The sequence below is a fragment of the Pectinophora gossypiella genome, chromosome 24, assembly GCF_024362695.1.
Source record: "Pectinophora gossypiella chromosome 24, ilPecGoss1.1, whole genome shotgun sequence".
NCBI classification, from domain to species: domain Eukaryota; kingdom Metazoa; phylum Arthropoda; class Insecta; order Lepidoptera; family Gelechiidae; genus Pectinophora; species Pectinophora gossypiella.
The window spans coordinates 5,508,465-5,535,865 of record NC_065427.1 but is presented as its reverse complement, the minus strand read 5'-3'; the positions used below and the strand labels follow the sequence as shown (position 1 = coordinate 5,535,865).

The following is a 27,401-nucleotide window of genomic DNA, read 5'->3' as shown; positions in this document are numbered from 1 at the left end:
TCATAGTTTTGACGCGATCGGAGACTGCATAAATGTGCGATTTTAGATTTTTATAATACAAATACACTTTATTGCACCAAAATTAAAAGAAATAATTACAAAAAGACTCTTAACTAAGTACATGGCAAATGCCGGCCTTATCGTTATTTTTTTCAATAGATTTTTTTATTCATTTCAACATGGAATATAACAAAAAATAAATTTAGTGGACACTAAAGCCTTTAAGGTTTTAATTTGTGTCACATGTGACTAACATACGATATAGGTTTTAAAGTTAAATTACTAGTAAATAAATAAAGTTCTGAAGGCACTTACATTATCATGAATCTAAGGGTAACGTTGTTACAGTATTAGACCATTATGGAACACAAAGTTAGATGTTTGATGACGTCATAGTCATAACTCAAAAGTAAAAAGTATACTAGGTGATCATATATCCTATATTTAAGTTGTTAATTGTTTTGGTATAAAGCACTAATTTCATCGCACTGTGAGAAAGCTCTTTAATATTTGCATCCGAGTTCAGCTTATAAAGGCACTTTTGAAGGCATAATGCCTATTAACGTGTTTCTGGAAAATGGCAAAGTTCCGATAATTTGATTTTATTATTAATTAAAATTACGTTTTACGGGAAAATGTCGTGATGGCCTTTTACCAAATCGTGTTTAAAGAAAAAATCTGTATATTTTCTTTATTTATTTATATTTTAAAATTAAAAATAGAGTTGCAGTTAGAGTCATGTAAAATAGAGGTGCCTATCGGTTTCTCAGCACATGTAAATTAATTTTCTAAATATCATGGACAAGTTTAAGGTATCTGTTGACTTGCCTAAATAGTAGTAGAGTACTAATTTGGCACTAATAGATGTATCCACAAAATAATAGAATAAAAATTAAATAAAAAGTGACATCTATATCGCTTTTCCTTCGCCTTCACATTAAGTGTTTTATTGTATTTCTCTTAAACATAATACCGTAATAATACTCTGTGTGAATTTATAGTTTTCCCGCCTTATCAGCCATTGCCGAACGCCGCATTATATTAATGCCTGTACAATGAAACTATTATCTGCCACAGTTTATAAATTAACAATGGCAGCTGACATGCGGGCCTTTGCCTCGATATTTGATGCCATAAATCAACTCTTTTTCTTTTTTTAAATATGTGACCTTTTTTTGGCCTTGTGCATTGTCTTTTGATCAAAATGGTGGTTTTAAAATGACATGTATAAGGAGTGATCGTGGGATTTAAAATAAAAATCAGTTTTGATATAAAAATGTATTTAATTTATATATTTCTTATAATTACGTTTATTATACTTTGTCTAATATATGTTTGTGATACTTTTGTATCATGATATGAATTTATTATTCTATTTATCTCCTAACTACTTACTTAAGGTACAAAATACAATCTAGTTGTACATTTATTTTAATGACTATAACTTATTTACCCTTATAAGGAATGAAATAATTAAAATATTATATCTAAAAGCTGTAAAAGTTCGTATTTTGAATCACAAAATATGAAACTACATAATTATTGGCAAGATACATTCCGACTGTCAGAAATTGTAATTTTATATACAACTTTGAAGTCTATTATCTTAATACTAAAACTATCACAACACACATAATTTATCACATAATTATGTAAACTTATATTACTTGGCCTACGCACATCCGTGCGCCAAAATCTTAAAACTATTGAATACAATTTGGTACGAAAAATCGCTTTACGATTTCTTTGATACGTTATTCTAAAGCTGTTTGCATCAAAATATGACGACATGTGGTTATATGACGTATGATTTTGTTTACAATTTATAAACAGTTGTTTAAATATTGATCACTTTACAAAGGTAATCTACAAGTAAGCATATAGGTATATGAAGTCAACTTTATCAATAAATAATTTCTGCATCAGAAACATTGCATTTTTCTTTAACTACTTTTTTAAGCCAATTCTTATTTTCTATGTAAAATTTGATATACAAAATTGACTAGATGAAACAATTAAATATTTATAAAAAACACTTGGCTTTCCCACTGCCGGGCACGAATGCCAAAACAACTGACAGTTTCAATCCAATTGTTGCAGGAAATAAAACCACCAGTTTTTACAAATAAAATGCAGAATTGAGCAACTATTCCCAGTCCTTACTACAAGTATCTTTAGCTCTTAGAAGAGAAGATGTTTAGGAATTTGGTCTTGATGTTCAAAAGGGTGGTGAACGACCGTTTAACTTTCTTCTTTGTCGTCCTAGTTTCTGCTCTTAAAAACGGTTCTGACACCGACCTTTGGATGGGAAAATCCGGTTCTTCAGGGTCTTTAGGCAGCTGGTATTTGTACTCCTTAACCACCTTCTCTTCATTAGGATCGTATCTGTAGAGAACTGAATACGTCCTCTTTACTTTCTTTTGGATTCTCGGAACATTAGCGACCCTCTCACTCTTGCAGCGTTTGACTTTATTCCTTCCGTAGTAATCTTCATAATTATCAGCGTCTACATAGATGATCCTCTTCCCTAAAGCCTGTTCGCGTTCTTTCTTCAAACTCTTCCACGATGCAATGACTGATTCCCTCCTGAAGGTCTTGTTAGGGTTGTGCCGACTGATGCAGTAGGAATCCTCCTGAATGTTGGATGTGTCCTTTAGAGGTGAACCTCTAGGGCTAGGACTGTAGTCTATTTCGTAGTCATCGCGTGAAATCTGGAAAGAAGAGAAGAGTAATTTAGATTGTGCACTGTGAAATATTGCCCTGTCTTTCATAAGGGATATTCGACGGGAAATGGTTTTAAATCTATGTCGGATTGGCAATTCAGTCAAGTATACGCCTAATTCACTTCGCAAAAGACATTTTGTTTATCAAATAACTGTAAATTAAAACGCCCCTGTCGCATATTATATCATCTTATAACCTACATGTCTAAATTTATAACCAACTGACTTCTAAAGCAAGACAAATGGATCTTTAAACATTCACAAAACATTAACAACTATAAAGCGAAAACTTGGCATTTAGTGGAGACGTAAAGTATCAAAATCATTAATACTGAGCGTCATGTAAGATCTTGAACTATTTAAAGTACCAATAACGTTTTGTGCGTAGTACATGACCTAGGATCGGCCCTTCATGAGGTGATTGGACCAGTTGTAGACAAATATTTTAATTTTGTATTTTCGTAAGATGTTTTAATGACGTTATTATTTTAAGATGACAGACATTCCTGAACATTACGACATAAACAAATGTTTATAGCATTATGAAATACTTGTAAAGTTTATTTGAGCTTATTCATTTTAATTCAAATATAACAAACAGTTGTTTAAGTATTGATCACTTTACAAGTGTAGTCTACAAGTAAGCATATAGTTGTTTGTTTTCATTTACGGTAAATACTGTGTACAGTCATGCGCAATATCATGTACCCACTTTAGAACCCTGTCGCACTATCATATTTGACATTTAATGAGACTTACGGTTTAATTTGTCAAAAAAGTTAATGTGTGTTTCAAAGTGTATACATATTAGTACTCGTGACCGTACGCATGTAATTGGCAAGCGTATATACCAAGTTTTTCATTTTATAACAAAAGTTGTTATTTCTTTTCCAACGACGACTTTTGAGTCGAACTCGCATCTCCAAGAATAATACTGGTCGTGTGGATTTAAGATTCTGTTTATAATAATTATGTGGTAGTATGTTGTTTACGCCAATAACGGTGTAATTTACTGTCTCCAGAACGTGTGTTAGGAAGCCCTTCGGTGCCAAACCGTCTGGAGGGCCACCTGCCACCACCAGATGGTACATTTACTGACTTATGGCCACTTCATCTTTTTTTTAAATGGCTTAAGTTTTTTTTTTAATTTTACGTGGCTTCTATTCCACTGTGTCTTTAATACGATAGAAGCTTTAATAAATCAGATAAAAGTAAAGTTTACGTTTGGGTTATTCTCAATTTGACCATGGGAAGCTTCTTGGAAATGGTTTGGAGTTTTTGTATGTTTAGTTTTTTACGAAAATCCAACTGTACTTTTGTTAAAAGCTTTTGAGAAACATTAAATAGTAGAACAATACTTTAGATTTCGTGTAGTGAACAGCCAGTTTTATAGTTTTTTATGTCTATAAACAATATCTGCTGGTCTGTTCAACATCTTTATTCTTATTAGGATCTAAAATATGAGTCTTTATTATAGAATTATGCTGAAACAGTGGCTATTGGAAAATATATATAGATTGTGACGTTTTATATATTACCATCAATTTTATACGGTTTTATATCCACGCTTTACTTCTTAAGGAGTAGCCATCAAAATACGAAGAACGAATGATAATTAAATTGTGAAATAATAATTTTATTCCAATTTTACTTTTAACGTAAACATTTACATCTGAGAGTTTACTTTCAAACCAAAGTTTATGTGTTTTAACCGTGATTTACTAAGTAGGAAGTGTACTAAAGCAGTTATTATGTAATGTAGGTTAACTGAACCAAGGTTTTGCAAAGTTCGGTGCACAAACATGTTTTTATTTACATTTTGTTAGTTTCTGAGAAGATTCGAAACCAATTTGCGAAGGTAATGACTACATTAGCCTAATGCATATTTGTACTTTAAGTTTCTTTTTTTAATATTATGTAGAGTCTACTTCGAAAGAGACTGTAAGGCTCATGTTCTGATTTTAAAATATACTTCTCATCAAAAAATTAGAGACTTTCGAATTTATTCAACAAAACACGACTTCAAATTTTAAATTTGGAACATTATCATTAAGAATAATATTAAAAATGATACACTAGAAATAATACAATCTGTCACATAATCAGAAACATACGTAACTTCGTCACGTCCAACTACGCGTTTAAGTGTTCTGATTCTGACCAGGTCCAAACGAACCCATTACACTAGCGGCATTACCCCGTTGCACAGCCACTGACAGGCGTTGGACCAGGTAAGACGCAGACCTAGGGTCACCCCCTCTGACTTTGAGTCTCCGGCCGATCTCCCTGATCAATAATTAATTAAGAATTAATTATTATTGATTAAGAATTAAAAACCTATTTTTTATTCCTTCTTCTATTTTATATTTTTAGGTAATCCTTACGAAATTGAGAAGTGTGTTATTTCGTGTGATTTATTAATAGTAGAGATGGGAATGGACTTGTAATTTTTATTACGTTGTTTTAATATAGATATTCTTATACCTAAATAACCTATATATTTTTCTGGTGTGTGATAAAATCCACTAAGTACATCCAAAGGCCACCGAAACCATTTTACCCTTTTCCTATTATAAGATTAATGAACAGCACGTTTAATGAAAACAAACATTATAAAACAACACTTGAAACAAATTCGACCTTCTCGACAAAATACAAATGAAAGGTAAAATTAAAAGGTACCGAAGTCAAATAAGTTCTTAAAAGGTATTTAGCAAAAACTCTTCCAGTAAAGGGTTGCCCTTTGAAATAATAATTAAGCAAAGCCATTTGTTTGCTAAAACGACCCAGTTAACCTTTTACGCCTGTAATAATAGCCTGACGACTTTTTTTTTTAAATATGTTAAGCTGGCCGGAGGAAGCACTGGAGAGAGTCCTGGATGAAATGGAGGGAGGCCTTTGCCCAGCAGTTGGTCACTTTAGGCTAGTAAGATAAGATAATTAAAAATATTATGTTAAAAATATTTTTTTGGCTTTTATGCAGGTCTAGGAGCGCATTATACAGAACAAAATACAGAACACGTTCAGGTGCTTACCTTCCCGGGTTATATCGTTTTACGACGGGATGGATTGTGTACTTTCTAAAATGATGGACCATTATGGGTGACGGACTCATCAAGTGGTCATCTGTTAGTATTGGATCGATATTTTATTTCATTATGGAAGCCTACGGCCATAATTACAAAGTTTTAAATCTTATAAGTACTGTAGTAACTGTCAAGCTATCACAAATTTTAGGAAAATCTTAAATATTGGGTAACGTTTAGTCAAAGCAAGCTAAGTATGCTAAGAAATCAGATCTGGTTCATTAAGAAGAAGCGATTTGGCGCTCTTGAGTTCTACTACCAAACATGTCACAGTTGAAACCGTTAAGCGTAGTGATTTTTGTTACCGTTCTTAGCAAAAAATCTATTATTTCTATAATTAGTGCGATTAAAAGGGTCGTATAATCATCCAAAGTGGCTGCAAGTTGCACTGTTCGTACCTGTAGCTCTGTCCACCCCATTAAGGATTTCAAGCGTGAGTTTATATATACAGCGTGTCCTAATGAGTCCAGTAATAGACAGGTTATTTCTGTGTGACCTATTATCGTTCGGTCGCCGGGAATTTCAAGAAACACCATAAAACCATTGCATAATATCTAAACTCTGCTACAAATAACAGCTGATTATATCAAGATATCACGTACATAAACTCACGTCCGAAGTCCCTAATGGACTGGACAGACAAGCGATCGGCAGACAATCTTTACCCACTTGTGATGCGAAATCCTAAGATGGATATGATGGATTTTAAAGTGACAGGTTCGTTTTTTAAATCATCTTAAAAGTTTAGTGTGAAAGTTCCTATTAGACAGCAATAAATATGTTGACCAATTAAGAACTAGATAATCCTGATTGAAAGTTGTTATATGTTTTCGTATGTAAATTTTTCGAGTTGTGCGAGGCATTTTTTCGCGAGTTCCACATTTTACATGTCACTTTGTGGACAGAAAGAAATTCGCTCGACTTCTGTTTTGACAGTGTCCAATGTTGCCCATTAAAATGTTGTGCAACATCATTTTAATGGGTTGCCGTTAAAAAAAAACTTTTCACTGTTGCAAATTTAGGTCGCGGTGAAAATGGGTCACTTTTAAATAGTATGTTTAGCAGTTAGTTAACACGGTCTAATTAAAAGAGATAAATGAAGAATGTTTCCAGTGATGTAATAAATAACCTTGTCTTTTATTTTTTCAGGTAATTTCTCTGGAATGAAATAGAACTCGCTCCGTGGCGGTATGTCCATGTTATTCTTTCGTCGGTGGTCCGTCGTCTTGTGTTTCACGTCCCCATTTTGTAACGTTACGTTATAACGCGTGTAGTATTTCTGACGTTATCTCGTGCTATTTTCGTTAGCGTTATTATAACGTTGAAGGTGATAACGCTAAAAGCGTATAGTTAATTTTGTCGCGTGTTATTTTAAACAATACTTGAGCTTTCAATGCAACGACTATTATTGTCCCAGTTCAGTATACTTGTACTGTATCTGGGATATTTTAAGCTTGGTTCAGAAATATATAGATAAACTCATGCCTATGACACCTATCGGGGTGGCTGGAGATTTAAATAACCAGAATGCATGACATGTAAAGGACCGAACCTATTTGAAGCATCCTTCAAATGAAGGATCCTTCGGCAAATGTATTGTAATGTTTTAGCTGTTATATAGTTAGGTACTAACAATGAAAAAAATACATATTTCCGTTTTTTTTTAAATAAACTAGTTGCTGGGTATAATGACAGACAAGTAAGTGATCATCGCGTATAACCAGTTGAAAAAAAAAAAACATCTTGCTTTTTCAATGTTAATAAGTAGCAATTATAATCACGTTACTATAGCGCCCGTGACCTGTGCCATTTGAACCTAGTTTTTACCCGACTGCGCGACGGAAAGGAGGTTAAACGTTTTGTTCGCTACTTCAATGCGCTACACTGGATTGGAAGCGAATGGAAAACATATATCGCGTTCAGTTGCTTATCTTCCCGGGAATGTCGTTAAACCAATAGTGCCATCATGATGGACCATTATTATGGGTGATGGTCATATGTCATTATTGTGTATATATATTTTGAAAAGGTTTTTCTTGCAGCTTCTTTTCCTCGGCTGTACAGGTTGTGAGAAGCTGCAGTAGTTTTAGGCGGATGGGAGGTACGTTATGTAAAATTGACGATTCAAAGTGTAACTATATTACCTACTGAATAAAGATATTTTTGAATTTGAATGCCTGTTGCGGAAGGCAAGAGGGAAACCACTGCCCTATTTTTCCCTAAAAAAGTAGCATGGAAAATGCTACACCGACAAGAGCGTGGCTTTAAATTGATGATGATGATGATGTTGCCGTAAAATTCATCCCAACAAAAACGTTTTCATGTAAAATGTTGCCAAGACGAGATCACTTTGATCACAATGTCAAGAAGTTATCAGATCTCATGTAGAGCCAAGCCTTAACTATACAAACACTAAGTTCACAAACTCTACACATTAGGCAAAATATAGAGCTTGCCTGTTTCGTTCTTACAAGAACAATAAATGTCAATGAACAGTTTCTCTTATTAATTGTGCCTCTGTCCAACCCATTAGTTAATGTAAGCGTGTACGAGACTGCGCTTACATCGCACAGTAGCGCAATAACAGATCGTGACTCCATTTTATTGTGCACTCTAAGGTCGGAGCCTTGTCTTTTGTGATTTGGTTAGCTGTAAATCTTCCTAATACATGGTTACTACTTCTGTTAATACGTTTAGCACCTATGAAAATATACCGCAAGGTGAAGTTGTATACTGTACTATAAGTATGTTGTAGTCTTCATCATCATCAATTTAAGACCCACACTCCTGTCGGTGTAGCGTTCTCCATTCTTGTCTATCAAGGGCTAATTCTTTGACTTCTAAAGGTGGCGGTGCGCGCCGCGACAGAGACAGGAGACCGCGACCGGAGACCGCGACCGTTACTTGACGTTAGGCAATGTATACGCGACAGTTCGCGAGCGACACAGAGACAGAAGACCGAGACGCGAGTAACGAACGTCAAGTAACGGACGCGGTCTTCGGTCGCGGTCTCCAGTCGCGGTCTCCTGTCTCTGTCGCGGCACGAACCGCCACCTTAAGACACGATGTTCGCCTTCTCTTTAATCTGTTCCATGTAAGCTCTTCTTGGTCTTCCCCTTCCTCTTACTAGCATTTCTTCATTAGTAACCCTGTCCAACTTATGCTTTCCATCCTCCTCCAACATCACATCTCTTATCTTCAGTTTTATCTTTAGAATATTAAATATCTAGGTATAATATAATTTATATAAGAGCGAAAGGTCACTCAGTCACTGACTGACTCACTCATGAGGTAATCTCAGAAACTACAAGTGCTACAAGTTTCAAATTTTGCATGGAGATAATTAATTTTGTAATGCAAGTTTTTTTTTGTGGAAATAAACGTTATTATGACTATTATTATTATTTATCACCGTAGATTCGTTAAAATACTAGATCTCATATTGAATATTTTTCAATAAATATTATTTGTACTTGTAGACTTTTCCTTATCGTCATTGTTCAATATTATGTTTTAATACACTTTTCTGTGTACAGTCATGAGCAATATAATGTACCCACTTTAGGACTCTGTCGCACTAACATAATTGACATTTAGTGAGATTTACAATTCAATTCTTTAAAAAAACTTAATGTGACATGGTACCAAATTGTATACATATTAATGCTCGTGACCGTATATGCAAGCAAGCATACATTCATGACTTCGGATCAGCTGTTTTTGCATGTATGATATCTGGTAAAAAATATTTTATGCAAAATCACGTATTGTGCCAAACATGTTTTTATTCCTCAGAACGGCATGTTTTATTCCGTTATTCGTGTGCGAATGGTCATGTAAAAAGTAACATTAAGAGTTAGCGGTTTTTTTTTTATTTACAGCTAGATATCCTCCTCAGATTTGCAATGTAATGCTTACATCAAAAACAGTTTGCCTATGGAACTAATGTTTAGCTATTTAAATAAGGCAAAAAGTTTGCAATCCCAGCCTTAAAATAATAAAAAGTAAGCAGTTCCATTTCGGAACGTTTGACATTTAAAAAACAAAACTAGCTTTTAAATTTAGAAGACGAATACCAGACTATTTTTGGCGCCACTAACAACTATAATCACCTTTAATCGATGGCCTACTAAGACTTATTTATAAACTTTATCTATCTATCGTGATATATATCGAAGGTTAACAACCTACAGTACGTTATGCGACAATTAAAAATAGTTCTGACGACAGACTTTCTGAGTAACTGTAGTCTGCCTACACGCATTTTTCCCCCAACTTTTTCTCTGAGTAATGCTTTTTTTTAAGTATTGCACCATAGCATATTGAGTACAGTCATGGTATAACGTTGCTGATCAGAGTTTAATGACTTGTAAAGTGTCAACGGATCAACGTACTCTGTTTTATTGACTGTAAAGTATGGTTCTACAAGTGTCCACCGAGGACCCAATACCACGTTTTTGAAATTATTTAAATTTATACATTCATGGAGTAACAAAGAGACTGATTGTATAGAAAATAGAGTGATTTATCACCTTTAAAAACTACACAGAAAAATAAAAGAAAATTAATAAATTCCCTTTAAAACAAGGCTGACAAGGAACAATAACCTTTGCTATATTATACAATTATTTTATGAAAAAATAAAAGTATGTAATTCCGTTTAAACCACAGCTTTGTGTGAAAAATCCCAATTAGAATTCTTTGTTTCAGAGGGTTGTATATTCTCAGGAAAACGTTAAGAAATTCTTCAATTGTTTACTATTGCGACTTGCCAATTATCTAGCTAATCTTTTCCTGGTTTTGTGAATCATTCTCATTTTTAATCTGTCTACATTTTCAATATATAAACAACATGTATACCTCCCATGGAGTTAATATAACTCATTAACTGGATAGGCAAAAGCGTATATCTTTACATGTTACAAGTACACCTGCAAGTTTTACAAGTTGACATATTTAACTGTAAAATTTACATACTGATCACGTTAAATTGCGATTTTTGGTTCTGCCGACACCGATAGGTATTAGAAAGAAAGAAAGAAAGAAAGAAACATTTATTACTTCCGGACACCACAGACACAGACAGACAGGTACATTACATTTAACACAGGACAGAAACCACACGGAAATCAATAAGTACACAGACAAAAAAAAAAAAAAAAAAAACGACGAGTATTACGAGTGTGAATATGTATGTATTAAAACCATTTCCATGGAATAAGCCAGCATTCGTTGATGTGGATTATTCCAGTGAACGATTTCGAAAGTTGTAGTGACGGTTTAAAAGAAGACTTTTTTAATTTTCTGAGAGATTGTACTAGTACAGTAGGTGACATAAATTTTATACTTTAAAATATAACAAATATACCAAGTAACTAGATGAAGCTACATATTTAGCTGTAAAAGTTACGATAACATCCACCTATTTAAGCTATAAAAACCCTAAAAACAACCCCAATAATCCCTGCTAATATTATACGTAAATGCGAAAGTAACTCTGTCTGTTACGGTTTCACGGCAAAACTACTGAACCGATTTTGATGAAATTTATTACAGACATAGATTAGATCTTAAGAAAGAACATAAATTAGTTTTGATATTATTTAAGGATGGAATAAATATACCGCGCGCGATAATCGACATACACGCGGGCGAAGTCGCGGGCGGTAAGATATTTAATAAATCTTTTCTATAGAAAAGACTATTCAGATTTATGTTTTAAGTAAGCTGTTTATACACTATAAGACGCGGTAGAACCGCAATGTAAGCTATTGAAAGACATGGATGACATACATACATACATAAACTCACGCCCGTAATCCCTAATGGGGTGGGCAGAGCCACAAGTAATCAAGACAACTTGCAGCCACTGTTGATACGATGTCGTAAGCTGGATATGATGAACCTTATGGTGATAAGGGATCAGCCTATCGCCCATAACATTAGTCCATCATGTTAGAGGACACAATCCCTCTGTCGGTTTTTACAACATGCCCGGGAAGACAAGCAGCTGAACGTTTTCTATGTTTTTTATTTGCTCCCAGAACAGCATAGAAGCACAGGATGACAGTTTTTTAATAACAGTTAAGTATATCAAAACGATCTATTTAAGAAACGCTATACATCTCGACGATTGCTTTCAAAGTCTACAATCCGAATGATTTATACATCCGTTCTCGTATAATCATGAATTATTTATCAAAATGGCTTTATTATAGTTCTACAAGATTTTATTGCTGTATCTAGTTAGTATCACTACGGCTCTTAAATATGCGTAGTATACTTTCTTTGAGTGGTGAAAGTTGTCAAATAATTCGCTTAAAACCGGTCACTGACAAACGGGTAGATGATTTTCACAGCTCTGACAGTTCATTGTTTGAGTGATGAATACTTTCTAATCTTTATTATTGATGTACTATGCTTGAGATAATGCAATCAACTAGATAATGCCATTGTTGATTTGTGCTTGTTTGGAATGTTCTAATTTGGGTTAGTGTTTTCTGATTACTTGTGGTTCGATGATCACTTGTGAGTTTATCCATAGCAAGTAGGTTGAAAATAAAGAAAAGAAGTGTGCTTGTAAAGATAATTTTATAAAGACACAAGAAAGCATTTTGCATTTTGTCAATGTAAAAAAGTAAGATGTAAAAGCCATAATCACGCAAATGACTGAAAGCCATACTCGACATTCGATTTTAAACGACAGTTCTATTTTCAAACAATAGCGTCCGTGAGAGTTTTCCATAGACAAAGCGTAATTGTTTTTTTCCGGACCCCACTTCCGCTTTTTATGCCAAGTTGCCAGCAACTGGTTAGTGATATTAAGGGCATGAGAATTTAATTATCTGTGTTCAACTTTTAATGCGTCGCATTCTGTAATTCATACTGGCCTTTTGACATTAAAATCTCTTTTAAATGTCAATTTAATTACTTTTTCATTTAGTTGTGATAATTATTCAAAAGAGGTCAATTCAATTTAACGATGATTAATGTATAATTTTCGTGTATTAATCAACTGAAAAACAAGGTTTATTTAAAGTGACTTGTAAACTACTCCTACTATAAATTATAAATGAAACTTTTCAATCAAGAAACAGAAACAAACTTTTAACATTGATTGACGCCGATAAATACTTCAAAGTTACTAGTAGCTTAACCGTGAAAATAAGCAATGTCAAGATCTCGCGGCCATATTGGATTCGACACACGCGCCTGTGTCATTGACCATAGACAAGTCAGATACCTTTTAAAGCGTTAAAACTGGCCATGCACTTTGCGCAATCACCTTATGTAGTCGGACCAAATAAGCATTAAGTTGTTTATAGTAGCCGTTTCGAAATTTTATTTTGTTTTCTTTTTAATTTGAAGGTCTTTGAACTTGTGGTTTCTGTTTTATCACATAAAGAGTGCTTAGACTTGTAATGGGAGCAATAAAGTTGGATATAATTTATGACAATTTAAGAGTTGAAAGTGTAATAATATAGGTACAGTTGGAATTGCTTTGGGGGGTGAAGGATTGTCGATAACACCAACAACAAACAACCTAATCTCAACAGTTTAATACCCTAAAGTTTTAAATGCCAAGTCACTTTAATCAAACCTTAAATATGTCTTAGAAAACTAGACAGATAAGGAATGGTTTCAAGTTAGAAACTTACCACGCTCTCCCAACTACCGCCGAAGATGCTTTTATCCAACATTCTGACAGCTCAATCCCTCACAATCCACAAAAAGAAACCACACACTGGAATCAACCTTTGATATCCCGCCAAAATTTGAATTACGAAACCTATTGGGTAATGGGTAAATATTACGCGGGGTTTCTCACGTTGTCACTAGTTTTAGAAACTTTTGGCACGTTACGATGTGTTCGCTTAGAGCTCTCCTGAAACACTGAAGCGAGAATGCTTCAGCGTCATATTTATAGGTTGGGCAGTCGGGATTCTCAGGAACTGTTAGGGCGAGCGCAGACCGCGCTCCCGATTCTCTTCCAGTTACTTGGTGATCTCGTTTCGTGAGGATTTCGCTGGATGTGATCTGTATTTCTGGACTTCTGGAAATTTTGTTGTTAAACACTGACGTTTCTGTAATTGTTAAATGAAATATGGATGTCTTGAGTCAGTAGGGCATAATCGTAAATTCAAATGTTTCGGAAGGATTTTTAAAACGTATAGATAAATATAATACTTATATTAAGTCTGGACAATAATGATAACTAATTATTTGGATTTACCAAAGCTGTACCGATCCGACACTTTTTACCTCTATCATTCTCTCATCATACATTTTTTTACCTGGTTTGAGACTAGCTTGTCTACTTCGAGGTTTTGTTAACAAAAAGGCTACATTGTTTTAATCCCCATTTAAACGCGGTAAGAACCCGTTATTATGTGCTTTAAAAAGGCTACAAGCAATTCATCTAAAAAAGCAATATTGCAGTTTGACAATTGGTTGCATTGCGCACACACATTGTTTACATGCAAGAATGTCAAATTGCAATATTGCTTTTTTATATGAATTGCTTCGATGCGGCCTTTTTAACCCCCCGGGGTAAGTGAATTTGGTATTCAGTATAAGGCGATTATACATATATCTTTTCCAGATGATTTATACAATGAGTACTAGGATCAAACTATCGCAGACGTATCCCAAAATATTGCCAAACAGCTGAAACAAAACGAGACATAAACAAACTCAAACTTCTTCAGTCCCCGTGTGCGACCAGCCTTTATTCCCCCTATTCCCGCTAACACGTAGTCACTTCTGATATTTTAGTATGCCACTTTCGGGGAACCCAAGCGTACTTAAGTAGGCCTGCACTTTCTATGTCAGGATGCGGTGTTCTGGTCTTCCAGGAATGGAGAATGTAGCGGAATTAAGATTATTTAAGGTTACCCTATTTTGGATACGCATTAGCACCTATGTAATTTTCTGCAAAATTTGGATCTTCTAGTGTCAGAGTTACTATTGAGCCGCCAATGGCCCCTGACATGGCTCATGTAACAATTACTTACTTACATCAGTAAGTAGTAACCGGGACCGACAGCTTAATATGCCTTCCGAAACACGGTTCGTCTTACTTTCGGACAATCAGGTGATCAGCCTGTAACGTGCTAGCCAAACCAGGGATCACGAAGTGATTTTTGTGATATGTCCCTACCGGGATTTTAACCCGGGACCTCCGGAGTCTAACGCTCAAACCACTGGTCCACGTTGGGCGTTCTCTAATCTTTTATTGGAGGCCTGTTCTAATAATAAATACCTTCTTTCTTCCAAATCCAATGTTGTTTTTGTTTCGCACCTCAGTGTTGCCATACCAAATATACAAGCGATACTCGAGAACAATTTCACTGTTCCTGTTGCGTTTTACAACTCACTTTTATGTGGCACGTTGAGTGCGTTTCGTTTAGACGCATGCAGCCGATGGTGTATTGACGTCATTGCTTTGGTTAAATTAAACCTGTATACGTCTTAGGTGAATTTATTATCTGTTTGTTAATTAAATGCGTCAGTAAGTTGTATAAGTAGAGAAGAAAGGGAAGAAAAAAAATATACGGTCGAATTGAGAACCTCCTCATTTTTTGAAGTCGGTAAAAACTGAAGAATATGTGGATGATCTGCTGATGAGAATAAAACAACAGACGTCCGTTCTAAGCTGAGTATATTCGGAGACTGATTTTACCCACCTCCATAAACAATAGGCTTTCCAACTAGTCAAATCAGTTACTTTTTACTAAACGTCAAAACACAAATTTACTATGGAATTTGTATGAAAAAGCACACTGAGATGTCACAAAACCTCATCAACCCTGGTGACAGGGTGCATGACTACTGAGCCGCCAAAGGCCCCTGACATGGCTCATGTAACGTCTACCTACTTACATCAGTAAGCTTAACGTGTCGAAGCGCTTACTTTCGGACAATCAAGTGATCAGCCTGTAATGTCCTAACCAAACTAGGGACCGAAAAGCGTTTTTTTTTTGTGATCGGGAATCGAACTCAGGACATCCGGATAGTGAGCTTAACGCTCAACCACTGGACCACGGAGGTCGTTAGTTATGTTAATATTTTGCTTTGTCTGGTGGCTACAAAGAATTTCACCACAGAAAGACAGAAGAATTTAGACAGCCTTATACCATAAAGAAAGTAAATCATTGTGAAGATTAATTCTACATACTACGTAAATTATGTCTACAAGGAATGAAAATTCGACAAAACAATTTCATGTACAGTTAGCTGCAAAAGTCGTTTAATATTTTAGATTTATTTCAAGGGCATATCCTTACGATCATAGACGTCTCCAGTTTGATAAGGACATGGCAGGTTGAAAACACCTGATTATCCGAAAAATAAGATGATTCCGTCGGAAGGCACGTGTAAGTAGGTTGTTACAGGAGCCATGTCAGGGGCCTATCGCAGCTCAGTAATAACCCTGACACCAGGGCTGATGAGGACACAATAGAAGAAGTCTTCAATTTCAAATGTGACTGCTTCTTCTGGTTATTTATGACTTCTACGCTCACTCTTAATAGTTTGACTTTTTATGTTGCCAACCATACATACAAATTCTCATCAAATACCCACGAACCACGCAGAGATATTAACTCGTTACATTCACACATACATCACAAAGAACATGAATTACAAGTCATAAAACTCTTTGTCCAAATCTTTGGATTTAGTCCAATAAAGTAGATATTGCACAATGTAATTAACTTTTTTTACGTAAGATGACAATGACCTTTGTTCGTAAGTAAATCTAACCGAGAATAAATCTAACTTGAGAATCTCGGTGGCGCAGCGGTTAACGCGCTCGGTCTGCGACTGTTGAAGTTAAGCAACTTTCGCAAAGGCCGGTCATAAGATGGGTGACCACAAAAAAAAGTTTTCATCTCGAGCTCCTCCGTCCTTCGGAAGGCACGTTAAGCCGTTGGTCCCGGCTGCATTAGCAGTCGTTAATAACCATCAATCCGCACTGGGCCTGATGGTTTAGGCCCGATCTCTCTATCCATCCATAGGGAAGGCCCGTGCCCCAGCAGTCGGGAAATCTAACCGAATAGGAGACTTTCCAGGCTTCGTTTGCAAATAAAATATAATCAGGGAGATCGGCCGGAGACTCAAAGTCAGAGGGGGTGACCCTAGGTCTGCGTCTTACCTGGTCCAACGCCTGTCAGTGGCTGTGCAACGGGGCAATACCGCTAGTGTAATGGGTTCGTTTGGACCAGGTCAGATTCAGAACACTTACACGCCTAGTTGAACGTGACGAAGTTACGCATGTTTCTGATTATGAGTTTTGATTTTATTTTTATGTTATAATGTTCAATTAATAAAATATAGATGGAGTTGTACAGATTTAACGTGATAATTATCTAATTTCTCATCGCTCAGGCATAGGCACGTATAAAAATAATTATTCCTTGATATTTGGATCATGCAAGGAAAGATAATCAGAAGGAAGATCCAAACGTGGAAAATTTTAAAGAGAAGGCGAACGTCTTGTCTAGTAAAAAGTCAATGAATCAGCTTTGAATGGAAAAATTGTGGGATAGGGCATGAAGAAAACGATTACTATTTCCAACTAACTTTGTTTATTTCAAAACATTGTATAATTTTGCACTTTTCTCTTATGAAAACAACCGTCGTCCATTTTCCTGTCCTTCTGCAATCCTCTTCTCTCTCGCTCTCTCTTTCACACACTTTGCGTTACGTTTCATTCAGACTACCATTCCTACAGTAGTAAGCGCTACTCCGCTGATAAGAACATAAATTTGGATTAAAAGCATGTTTTCTAGGGCATAATTATAATAATATGTTTGTTATCCAGTTACCCATCTTGTTTTACTCAGCCGGCTGATTCAAGACATTATCCAATGTTGTTTTAATAACCTAACCTAACATCTTAACTTATACACTTACAGTATTTGAGCCGGAAGATTTATTTACTTTCGTAAGTAGTCTGTAATCCAAACACTGAGATTAGTGTTTCGGAAATAGGCTCGTCCTACTTCTAAGATTGGAGAATGGTAAAAATCATAATATTACACAGAAAACCACGTAATAGCTGTTTGAAATATCAAAGATTCCGATGTGATTTTCTTCAAAAAAACAATACAATGCAATACAAAAACTCTTTAAATAAATAAAAACACTGTATTGCACACAAATTTACAAAACATTCACAGGATAAACTTATTCTAAGGTGGGCAAAGGCGGCCTTATTGCTAAGAGCGATCTCTTCCAGACAACCTTCGGCAGAGGATGTAGTGGATTACTCTTTATTGCACTTAAAATAAATATTAAAAATAAACAATTGTATAAGTTAGATGAACTGAACTGGAGCATTCAGAAGAATGAGTGGTCGTAGATTAGCTAATTATGAGTAGCTGTCCTCGCTGGAGGACACAGTCTACCTGACACTTCACTTATAACAAATCTGCTCATAGTAAACAGAAATAAAATAAGATACTGATTGCAGATATAGCCAGGGGAAAAAAAGTTAGATAGTACAACAGGCGGCCTTATTGCTAAGGTAGCAATCTCTTCCTGGCAATCTTGAGATCATCATCATCAATTTAAGAGCCACGCTCTTGTCGGTGCAGCATTTCTGTAAAATACTCTCCATGCTACTTTTTTAGGGAAAAATAGGGCAGTGGTTTCCCTCTTGCCTTCCGCCCCGCAGTACTCTGTCTGACGCGAGTGGGATGGCGCCCAGAGTAGTCTATTACAAAGCCATACTAGGACTCCTGTCCTCTGCCTCTGAATAGTACTGACAGTTACTGCTGCCCTCTGTCAGGTTCCAGGTTACATGAATTTAATAGAGACTTAAAACACGATTTCTTTCAATTTATTTCATTACGGGTAAAAATTTATCTGGATTCAAACTAGCGTCTCTACCGCGTGGTTTTGTGAACAAACACCATATCGAAATGCGAATTTTCAAAAAGGTGCTTATGTGTTTTTTTTTTCTCTGTAAGGCATATATTTACTACTACCGTAGATTGAACATCAGCGCTTAAAAAATGAGACGCAAAGTTACTGTTAATATAGCGAGTATATACTCGTACTTATAGATTATCTGTCACGGTGCGGTATTCATCATATCCATCTTAGGGTTAGTGGGTGCAATTTGTCTTCTGATTACTTGCGATTTTGTCATGGGGTGGCCCATTAAGGGACTTCGGGTCTGAGTGCTACATGTACGTCTTTACTTATTATTGTAGTAGGTCCTCGGTGGCGCAGGACGAGCTCGGTGGCGCAGCGGTTAACGCGCTCGGTCTGCGATTGTTGAAGTTAAGCAACTTTCGCAAAGGCCGGTCATAGAATAGGTGACCACAAAAAAAAAGTTTTCATCTCGAGCTCCTCCGTGCTTCGGAAGGCACATTAAGCCGTTGGTCCCGGCTGCATAAGCAGTCGTTAATAACCACCGATCCGCACTGGGCTCACGTGGCATCCATAGGGAAGGCCCGTGCCCCAGCAGTGGGGACGTTAATGGGCTGGTGATGATGATGTAGTAGGTCCTCAGAAATAACACCCAATCTCCAATGTATGAACGATGTTTATTCGATTTCAGTATAATACTTTACAATCAATACAAGTAGGCCTCCGAGGTCTAGTGGTTAGAGCGTTAGGCTCACGATCTGGAGGCCCGGGTTCGATTCCCGATGGGGACATTGTCGAAATCACTTTGTGAGACTGTCCTTTGTTTGGTAAGGACTTTTCAGGCTTGAATCACCTGATTGTCCAAAAAGTAAGATGATTCCGTGCTTCGGAGGGCACGTTAAGCCGTTGGTCCCGGCTATTAGCCGTAAAAACACCTCCACCAACCCGCATTGGAGCAGCGTGATGGAGTATGCTCCATACCCCCTCCGGTTGATTGAGGGGAGGCCTGTGCTCAGCAGTGGGACGTATATAGGCTGTTTATGTATGTTATGTACAGGTAGGCAGGCTGTCAGACATCGACCGTTCCGTCCAAACGTCACCCAACGAATGCCCAGCTGTCAACGACGACCCTCACAATTTTATAACGCTCTTTTTTTAATATTATTATGTTTTTACCCGCAATTTACTAGTGAGGGCACTTATGCTAACATTACGTAGTGCTAATTGTGCTAAGATCGATTGGCTAACAGATCGAATTGGCAAATAAAGTGTTGTGAAATCTAAGAGATAAACAACGGTACCGTTGTATCTTTTAGAAGGCATACGTGCATTCACACTCGTAATCCTCAAGGGTGAAGGCGCAAGTCATCAGAAAAGAATTTATAGGTAGTTAATTTTAATTGTTTGTGTCATCATCATCACCAGCCCATTAACGTCCCCACTGCTGGGGCACGGGCCTTCCCTATGGATGGATAGGGAGATCGGGCCTTAAGCCACCACGCGGGCCCAATGCGGATTGGTGGTTATTAACGACTGCTAATGCAGCCGGGACCAACGGCTTAACGTGCCTTCTGCATTCATTCATTCATTTTTTTTTGTGGTCACCCATCCTATGACCGGCCTTTGCGAAAGTTGCTTAACTTCAACAATGGCAGACCGAGCGCGTTTACCGCTGCGCCACCGAGCTCCTCCAATTCCTCCATTGTTTGTGTACCCATCTACTAATTTTAGTTTAGTGGCATGACAAGCCACTGGCCTATGCGTCTCCATTTATCGTTTTCAAAACTTAATCTTATTCGTGAGATCTCTTTTCTTATCGTGTGGGATATGAGGTGGATTACCAACCTCATCAATCCTGGCGGCTCATGTAACGACTACATACTTACATCAGTAAGTAGTAACCGGGACCAACAGCTTAACGTGCGTTCCGAAGCACGGATTATCTTACTTTCGGACAATCAGGTGATCATCCTGCAATGTCCTAACCAAACTAGGGATCACAAAGTGATTTTTGGGATATGTTTCCACCGGGATTCGAACCCGGGACCTCTGGATCGTGAGACCAACGCTCAACCACTGGACCATAGAGACCACAGATTCGTGAGATATAGTTGTTTTATGTTGATAGATAAGCAGCATAATTACGTACTTAAAATATATTTTTTTAATAGACTTCGCCTTTCCTTCGTGAGGAAACCCACATTCCCGAGAAATGCATTTTCGGATGTATTTGACCTAACCTGTATTGGGCTGGTGTTCCCTTCGCGGGTTAGAAGGTCAGACAGGCAGTCGCTTCTGTAAAAAACCGGACCTGTCAAATCTTCAGGTTAGGCAAGCTGACCCTGTGAAAAACGGGATAATGCTAGGGAGATGATGCTTACCATCCATTTGCCATCGGAAAGAGACGAACGTAACTTTTTTTGGATCAGTGATTTACGTACCTTTACTAGGCACAAACCTATTACACATACATACATACATACATACATAAACTCACACCTATTTCCCACCGGGGTAAGCAGAGACTATAGAATTCCATTTGCTTCGATCCTGACACACTTCTCTTGCTTCCTCCACATTCATCAATCGCTTCATACACGCACGCCGGTTCAGAGTAGATCGTATTGAACCTTTTCTAAGGACATCTCCAATTTGGTCATCGTAACTCCTTCTCGGTCTTCCTCTGCCAGCCCTACCATCAAACAAACCTATTAATCACGCGAAGGTGGTATGGAGTACAAAACTGTGTTGTGTTACTTACATACATACATACATAAACTCACGCCCATGTTTCCCGAAGGGGTGGGCAGAGCCACAAATAATCAGAAGACTATTTGCAGCCACTTTTGATACATAGTCCTTAGATGGATAATGATGAACCGTATGGTGATAGGGGATCAGCCTATCGCCCATACAGATTCATCATTTTTGGTAGGACGCTTTCCCTTTTAACTTATCTTAAAAGCTGTTTTCACTAACACAGTTGACTCGACGGCACCTATCACGTTGGTTTAACAGAAAGCTCGGTGAGGTGTGGGTACTTAGTTCATCTTGCGATGGATGTACCTCTGACTACCCCAATTGGGATATAGTCGCGTATGTTATATGAAATGACAATTGGACCTGTCAATCCTCCATGTTTGTTTTGAAACCGTCGGCAGCTGCGAGCGTGTCTACTCGAGGGCCCGTTCGTTTCGTCGCAAATAGGTCAATACATTATTTATAGCGCAAGCATACGTCATACCGCCATGTAAACAAAACGTTAGATTAGCACGGATTTTCGGCCGCGTATCCGCTAGTCGATTTATGGGCGTTTGACATTTAACCCTTTACGTCAAACAATAGCTGAAACGTGTTTTGTGAAATGGTAACTACATGACGTTTTGTGACGCTGACAGATATGATTCACGCTTATAATCGTAAGTTGACTTGCATTCGCGAGATATTAACATAAGATGGATATAATGAGCACAGTGGTGACAAGATGCCAGCCTATCACCTCATATTTAGCCCACTTTTGGACACAAATACGTCCAGAATCCAGACGGGATTCCTTTATAATCTTTGTCTTAAAAGAAACATCATCATCAGCCCATTAACGTCCCCACTGCTGGGGCACGGGCCTTCCCTATGGATGGATAGGGAGATTGGGCCTTAAACCATCACGTGGGCCCAGTGCGGGATGATAATAATAATCATAAGTATATTTGATAGTTATTAACGACTGCAATGCAGCCGGGACCAACGGCTTAACGTGCCTTCCGAAGCGCGGAGGAGCTCTAGATGAAAACTTTTTTGTGGCCACTCATCCTATGACCGGCTATTGTGAAAGTTGCTTAACTTCAACAATCGCAGACCGAGCGCGTTTACCGCTGCGCCACCGAGCTCCTCCCTTCTTAAAAGAAACACTCTTATTGAAATAGCCTGCGCGTAGGTTACGTATATTTCACCTATACATACATACATCCATAAACTCACGCCTGTATTCTCCAATGGGGTGGGCAAAGCCACAAGTAATTAAAGATAACTTGCATCCACTGCAACATGCTTATGGTGACAGGGGATCAGCCTATCGCCCATAACAGTTGTCTATTATTTTAGAAAGGACTCAATCCTCTGTCGGATTTTACGACATGCCGAAAAGACAAGCAGCTCTATGTTTTTATTCGCTCCCTGTCCAGCTTAGAAACACTCTTATTACTATATTGCGTAAGATTTACACAGTACGACGTTAAAACACAAAACTGGCTTTCAATATTTTACGATTTTAGTCTCCACCCAACCCAGTTAGGATAACCAGCGTATCAACTTGTACATTTACAACTACTATTTCTGAAGAGAATGTTAAAGCCGTAGTTGCCTAGTCGGGAGGACGCTTGCTTCTCACTTTGAGGTCGCAGGTTCGAATCCAGCACAGACCTAAACCAATGATTGTCGAATTTGTTTTAGAATTCATGTTTGAATCATAAATTATTATCACGTGTTCAGCGGTGAAGGAAAAACATTCCCGAGACATAATGCATTTTCAGAGGTATGTATTCTTACCTGGATTGGGCTGGTTTTCCCTTCGCGGGTTGGAAGGTCAGAAATCGGCCCTGTGAAATCTTCAGGTTAGGTAAGCGGACCCTGTGAAAAACGGAATAATGCTAAGGAGATGATGATTTCTGAAGAGACTGTTATTCATGTTCTGCGAATTCATGGTGTATAAACCACCAGGTCACTAGCGACCTGTCAACTTTTGGGTCCAACTACGATGTTCGTAGAATAGTGAGCGTAGTCTATTTCGGATCTAAGGAAGAAGCGACAATATTCACTAAGAATAGTGTACTGAATATAGATCTAATTTACCGTGCTATGACGTTGGGATTTGTCATCCAAATTAATCATCATTACGTTTTATTTCATGATTATTATTTCGTTTTTTAACACGGAAATTGTAACTGTATTTTTTAACAGACATACATACACATGTATTCGCGGTCATGAGACGCGCATCGCCTCTTTCTGGGGTAGAATTAGGAGCTTGGATTCTCAGAGTAGTGAATTAGCTGGTACCCAATCCCATTCTATCAAATTGGCTATCTGTACATAAGGAAAGATTTTTTCCCTAAAAAAGTAGCATGGTGAATGCTACACCGACAAGAGCGTGGCTCTTAAATTAGTGATGATGACATAAAGACAGCAATCGCAAGTAAATTTTTAATATAAATATTTTATCGTTTTGATTTGTTTTATATATTATTTTATTTTTATAATGTTTGTATATTACACATACATTTTTATTATTATTTGTACTTTTGTACGGAGGTCACTGAGAGGAAGGTTGTTCGAATAGATTTGTAAATTTTTCCTTTATTATTTTTTATTGTGCTGTATTTTTTATATTATTATTATTTGTAAAATTATTTTAGCTGTAAGATTGGTTTGTAAACTAAAAAAATAACAGGTTTGTACATTATATTTGGGATTTTTTATGCGTTTTAATAAAGAATATTATTATTATAGTATCCCCCGTGGTCTAGTGATTAGAGCGTTAGGCTCTGGATCTAGAAGCCCAGGTGCAATTCCCGATGGGGACATTGTCTAAATCACTTTGTGAAACTGTCCTATATTGGATAAAGACACTTCTGGCTTGAATCACCTGATTGTCCGGAAAAGTAAGATGATTCCGCGCTACGGGTAGTACGTCCCGACTATTAGGCGTAAAACACATCCAGTAACCCGCAGTGGAGCAGCGTGGTGGAGTATGCTCCAGGCGCTATACCCCCTCCGATTGATTGAGGGGAGGCCTGTGCCCAGCAGTGACGTATAAAGGTTGTTTATATTTATACATGCACACATACAAGTTACGCATATTTCCCATTGTGGTAGGTTCCACTTACTACGACCCTGAAACACCGCTTTCGCCTTTTCCACTCTCATTAAAATCTTCATACATGCTTGCCGGCTTAGAGTACTCTTGACTTGGGCTTTTTTCCTGAACTTGATCTCCTTCACCTTCCACTTGCGACTCTATCACTTACTTACTTGTACTAGATTGAAAAATACCTATGTTCTTTGCATTTGGCCAATGAACGATTGTAAAAGTTAAGGCGGGAAAAGTCCAAGCTCGTAAACTTTATGGAATGTTTTACTTTTTTCCGCGCGGAAATCCAGCTATGATTATGGCTCTCAACTTTCGATGGCATCGACGTCTAATGTCACGCTCTCTTCACACTACCGGCCAATTAGCGCGGTTAATAGTACACCGCCACCGCTTTCCAACATTTGTGTTGTTATCTAAAAAATATGGCCGAGATACATTGTTAGAACATGTTATTTTTTTTAATAAGGCTGCGTGGTCTTGGTTTCCTTTGCGCTATCTTAGTCTCGTCGGTTAAAAAGCGCGGTCGGGGATCGCGTTCGATGTTTGAATGGCTTGCAATTTTTTATTATGTTTGATTGCCACTAGTTGCCAGGCGGCTATTAATTTCTTTAACCAAAATAGTAGTCTATCTTTTCATATTTCGAATTTTTTGTCGAGTGCAAAAAATGTTAGCCTGTTTCTTTTTCATTATCACAATTCTTTTTTATTTGGACTAAAAACTGCCAGCTCTTTGTTGGGTCTTTTATCGCGCAAAAATAAATGTTTCTTAATTCTCAAGTAAGACTTTTTGCTCAATTTTGTTCACCACGGAAATCTAAAAAGTGCTCCTAAGAACTGGCAATATACGTCATTTTCTAAGTAAATTCTCTGCTTCAGTGTTTTAAGTCGGACATTTTGATGCATCGCCCCGTTCTTATAAGCCAGACAGGAAAATTAACGCGGACATAATATGAAACGGCCCATTCGTCTAAAACTTGTGAAGTGTTCTTATTGCTTTTATATTTGTTCGGGTTATTGTGGAATGCTTTTTCTGTGTAAAACGAAAAATATTATTTATTGTTTTAATAGGACGTTTCGTTTCTCGTAACTGTTGTTTTAATGATGATGGATATTATTTAATTTCGAATGTATATTCGTGTTCTAAAAAATATTATCCTGCGAGTATCATTTATATCCTCACAAAAAAAATCATTAATATGAAACTTGGCTGTAACTGTTTTATTCCTCGTTTGTGGCGTATCCAGTTTAAAAACAAACTAAAAAAAATAAAGCCGGAATATGGTTGTAAGATCGAGTTGGCAGCATACCGTTATATAAAACGACTGTTTTAAGAAGTATAAGAGTTTATACGTGGATGTAAATGTAAATGGACGTTGTTAACTTGAAAGGATAATGTTTGAGCGAATCCTGTTTGTTGGCCAGTTATATTGGGGAGTTGCTTATAGCTTGATTGAAGGATATTGCTGAGTTTATGTCACGTTCGAAATTGGAATATGGAATAATTACATTTGTTTTAGGGTTCTGCACTCAAAGGGTGAAAAACGGAAGTACTAAAAGTCCGATGTCTGTCCGTCCGTCAGTTATCAGGCTGTATCTCATGAACCGTGATAGTCAGATAGTTGAAATTTTCACAGATGATTTATTTCTGTTGCCCTTATAATAACAAATACTAAAAAAGTAGCATAATAATATATTATAATTTCTGTCTTTACATGTCTACATCTACACGTGACAGGATAATGTCTATACATTAACTAATTAACCCACTTCATTACTTACTGATGTCTGATGCTTAGTGATATTCCGTTCCCGGGAATGTCCCCAAAATGGGAATTTTCCCATTGTAAAAACTCTTTAACAGTAAGCACACTGGCTGCGTTACTTTTTCAAATTATTTTTTTTTTTGTATACTGGTATTGGTGCTAATTCCTGTAAATACCATCTAATTTTATTTTAAGTTATATCTGTCATTTTCTTATCCGCCAAAAAGGAAAGGGACGGGTAATCGACAAGCATAAAATTTATGGAACACACGTCAATTTTAAGCACAAATCTAAACCAAACGTCTAAAAATTTTACATCCGTCAATAACCGGACACAGTTAAGTAGACAGCACGTCAAACGGATTGCATACCAGCGACGTACCTTTTGATTCGCCCGGGTTATTCATTCATTTACTCATTCTTCCTAAAATTAAGAGCTGTGAATCATCCGTCCCTTTCCTTTTCGACGGATATGAAACTGACGGATATAACTTAAAATAAAATTAGGCGGTGTCTGCAGGAATCGGGGCCATTATCTGCCTAAAAGTTATGTATTATTACATAAGTTTTGCACCTTTTAACTCTCGGGAACATTCCTAAAGTTGGAACGGCCCTTCACAGCTTACGCTGCTTATCATGCCATGCGTGTCCTACAAGCAACTTGGATTTTATTTATTTTGAAAATCTTTAGATTACACCTACTAAATTATGTGTTTTCTTTATAGAAGTCATATTTGTTATTACTTACAAACTGTACCCCCTTGGGAATTGCGAGACATTCCCGCCACAAGTATCCTAGGATTACTTAATGGGAGGTCTCGGCCACGATGTAACTAAAATTTGTGAAATAAAGAATATATATATTTTTTTTATTTATTTATTTAATAGAAATGTTTAATATAAAATTAATGTGAATATATCAAGCAGAACTAGAAAATTTCGGGATTGATATTTCCAATCACGCGGGATCTCGAATTTGCGATCTCGAGTCGGGATTGCATTCCCTAGTATGTATGAATACACAAATGAATAGTAATTTAAAAATAAAAATATAAAAAATAATATATTAAAAAAATAATAAAAA

The 27,401-nt window shown here is 36.9% G+C and overlaps 2 protein-coding genes across 2 annotated transcripts in view; one reads left to right on the top strand and one right to left on the bottom strand.

Moving 5' to 3' along the window:
• LOC126377881 (dual specificity tyrosine-phosphorylation-regulated kinase 2) overlaps positions 1 to 27,401 on the top strand; it is a 233,723-nt gene that overhangs the window by 161,507 nt on the left and 44,815 nt on the right. The gene's annotated exons all lie outside the window — the stretch shown is intronic.
• On the bottom strand, positions 1,300 to 13,688 carry LOC126377911 (uncharacterized). The gene is made up of 2 exons (XM_050025967.1): positions 13,468 to 13,688; positions 1,300 to 2,711 (listed from the first exon to the last, which is right to left on the bottom strand). The coding sequence occupies exons 1-2, from the start codon at positions 13,507 to 13,509 to the stop codon at positions 2,175 to 2,177; spliced, it is 579 nt and encodes a 192-aa protein (XP_049881924.1). The 5' UTR covers positions 13,510 to 13,688; the 3' UTR covers positions 1,300 to 2,174.